Raw genomic sequence first — 2,261 nt, forward strand, 5'->3', positions numbered from 1 at the left:
TATAATTGTGGAAAATACTGAAGCTAAACAAAAGAGAGAAAGAAAAATTGGGGATCATGAGAGTAGACTTAGGGAACTCAGTGATTCCATCAAATGTAATAACATTCATATCATAGATGTCCCAGAAGAACAAGAGAGAGAAAAGGGAGTAGAAGGTTTATTTAAGGAAATTATAGATTAAAACTTGTGTAATCTGGGGAAGGAAACAGACATCCAAATCCAGGAGGCACATAGAACTCCCAACAAAATCAATAAAAGCAGGCCAACAAAAGACATATTGTAGTTAAAACTTCAAAATAGAGTGATAAAGTAAAAAAAGTTCCTAAAACCAGCAAGACAAAAGAAGTCCCTAACTTACAAAGGAAAACTAATAAAGGTAGCAGCAGATCTCTCTATAGAGACTTGACTACCCAGAATGGAGTGGCATGATACGTACGAAGTGCTGGATGGGAAAAATCTTCAGCCAAGAATACCCTATCCAACTATGCTCTCATTTAGAATAGAGGAGAGATAGAGTTTCCCAGAAAATAAAAACTGAAGGAGTTTGTGACCACTAAACCAGCCCTGCAAGAAATAGTAAAGGGGACTCTTTGAGTGCTAAAAAAGGACCAAAAGCAACAAAGGCTAGAAAGGAACAGAAAATTTCCAGAAACCGTGACAAATCAAGAAATACAATAGCACTAAATACATATCTATCAATAACTACTCTGAATGTAAATGGACTAAATGCTCCAAACAAAAGACACAGGTGTCAGAATGGATAAAAAGAAAAAGCAAGACCCATCTATATGCTGCCTAGAAGAGACTTATTTTAGACCTAGAGACACCTGAAGATTCAAAGTGAGGGGATGGAGAAACATATGTCATGCAAATGGACATCAAAAGAAAGCCGGAGTAGCAATACTTATATTAGACAAAGTAGATTTTATTTTCTTTTAAATATTTTATTTATTTATTTATTTGAGAGAGAGAATGAGATAGAGAGAGCATGAAAGGGGGGAGGGTCAGAGGGAAAAGCAAACTCCCTGCTCAGCAGGGAGCCCGATGCGGGACTCGATCCTGGGACTCCAGGATCATGACCTGAGCCGAAGGCAGTCACTTACCAACTGAGCCACCCAGGCACCCTAGACAAAGTAGATTTTTTTAAATTTTAATTTATTTGTTAGATTTTATATAATGTGTGCTTTAAATTGAAGGTAGGATAATTAGAGTTACCTCAATTATCAATTCTCAATTATCTGAAGAATCATTTAATTCTTACAATTCTGTGAGACTGATTTTCCCCCTCTACTCTATAGTTGAGGCTTAACAAGGTTAAGTAATTTGTCTCAGGTCACCTAGTAAAAAATTACAGAATATGGACTGGAACCAGGTATGCTTATGATTTCCAAGGCCCCAAGCCAGTGAGAATCCCAAAGTTACATAGTGCAACAAAGGAAGAACCTTGTTATTGGTTCTTAATAAACTGTTTTGATCATATACCAATAATACTAACTCACTGTAGAAAAACGGATAAGCCAAAATAAATTGTTAATGTTTTGTGACATACTACCAGAGCAATACTTTTAAAAAAATCCCCTGGTTTTAGCAAGTAAAATTTCATTAAATAGTTTCAGCATACCTCTGATTAAGGATTACAATTCATGTTAACAGCAAACATACTTGTGACATGAAAAGAGTTAACAGTGAATTTCTTCCTTAGATGTTAAGAAATGATACCATTATGAAGGCTTCAAAAGAAAAACTTTCTCATAGATGAACTTTAAATTCCATATTTTTCTACCAGCTCTTTTGCTTTAGAAATATAGGCACTCATGGCATCTTCCTTCAACTGCCCTTTTTGGAGGTTCCATGCTTCCCATCTAACCTTGCCTTTTAAATCTAACATTCCTGGACACTCAATATTAATGTCTCCAACTACAAATTGTTTGTAGAGCCCATAGAGTTCGTTCAATTCTTCATCATCTGGTCTTGTTTTCAGCTTCCTCACATCTTCTGCAATCCTATCAAAATCAGCCTGCAAAGAAGACATGGTGACAGCACTCAACTACTGCCACACTCCTGAGGCGCCGGTCCCTGACAAAGTAGATTTTAAACAAAGGACTGTAACAAGAGATGAAAAAGGGTACAATATCATAATAAAGGGGACTATCCAACAAGAAGATCTAACAATTATAAATATTTATGCCCCCAATTTGGGAGCACCCAAATACATAAACAACTCATAACAAACATAAACTCATTGATAATAATACAGTAAT

At 36.0% G+C, this 2,261-nt stretch overlaps 1 protein-coding gene across 1 annotated transcript; it reads right to left on the reverse strand.

Annotated features, from left to right (window-relative positions):
* Window positions 1-1,698: 1,698 nt before the first annotated feature.
* Window positions 1,699-2,032, reverse strand: LOC113930443 (acyl-CoA-binding domain-containing protein 7-like). The gene has a single exon (XM_035725440.1). It carries the CDS (start codon window positions 2,030-2,032, stop codon window positions 1,763-1,765), a length of 270 nt encoding a protein of 89 aa, XP_035581333.1. The 3' UTR covers window positions 1,699-1,762.
* Window positions 2,033-2,261: the final 229 nt, after the last annotated feature.

The sequence above is a fragment of the Zalophus californianus genome, chromosome X (assembly GCF_009762305.2).
Source record: "Zalophus californianus isolate mZalCal1 chromosome X, mZalCal1.pri.v2, whole genome shotgun sequence".
Lineage (NCBI taxonomy): Eukaryota > Metazoa > Chordata > Mammalia > Carnivora > Otariidae > Zalophus > Zalophus californianus.

Bases quoted from the DNA above. Each gene is read 5' to 3' on its own strand.
- LOC113930443 (XM_035725440.1), bottom strand. From the start codon at position 2,032: ATGTCTTCTTTGCAGGCTGATTTTGATAGGATTGCAGAAGATGTGAGG.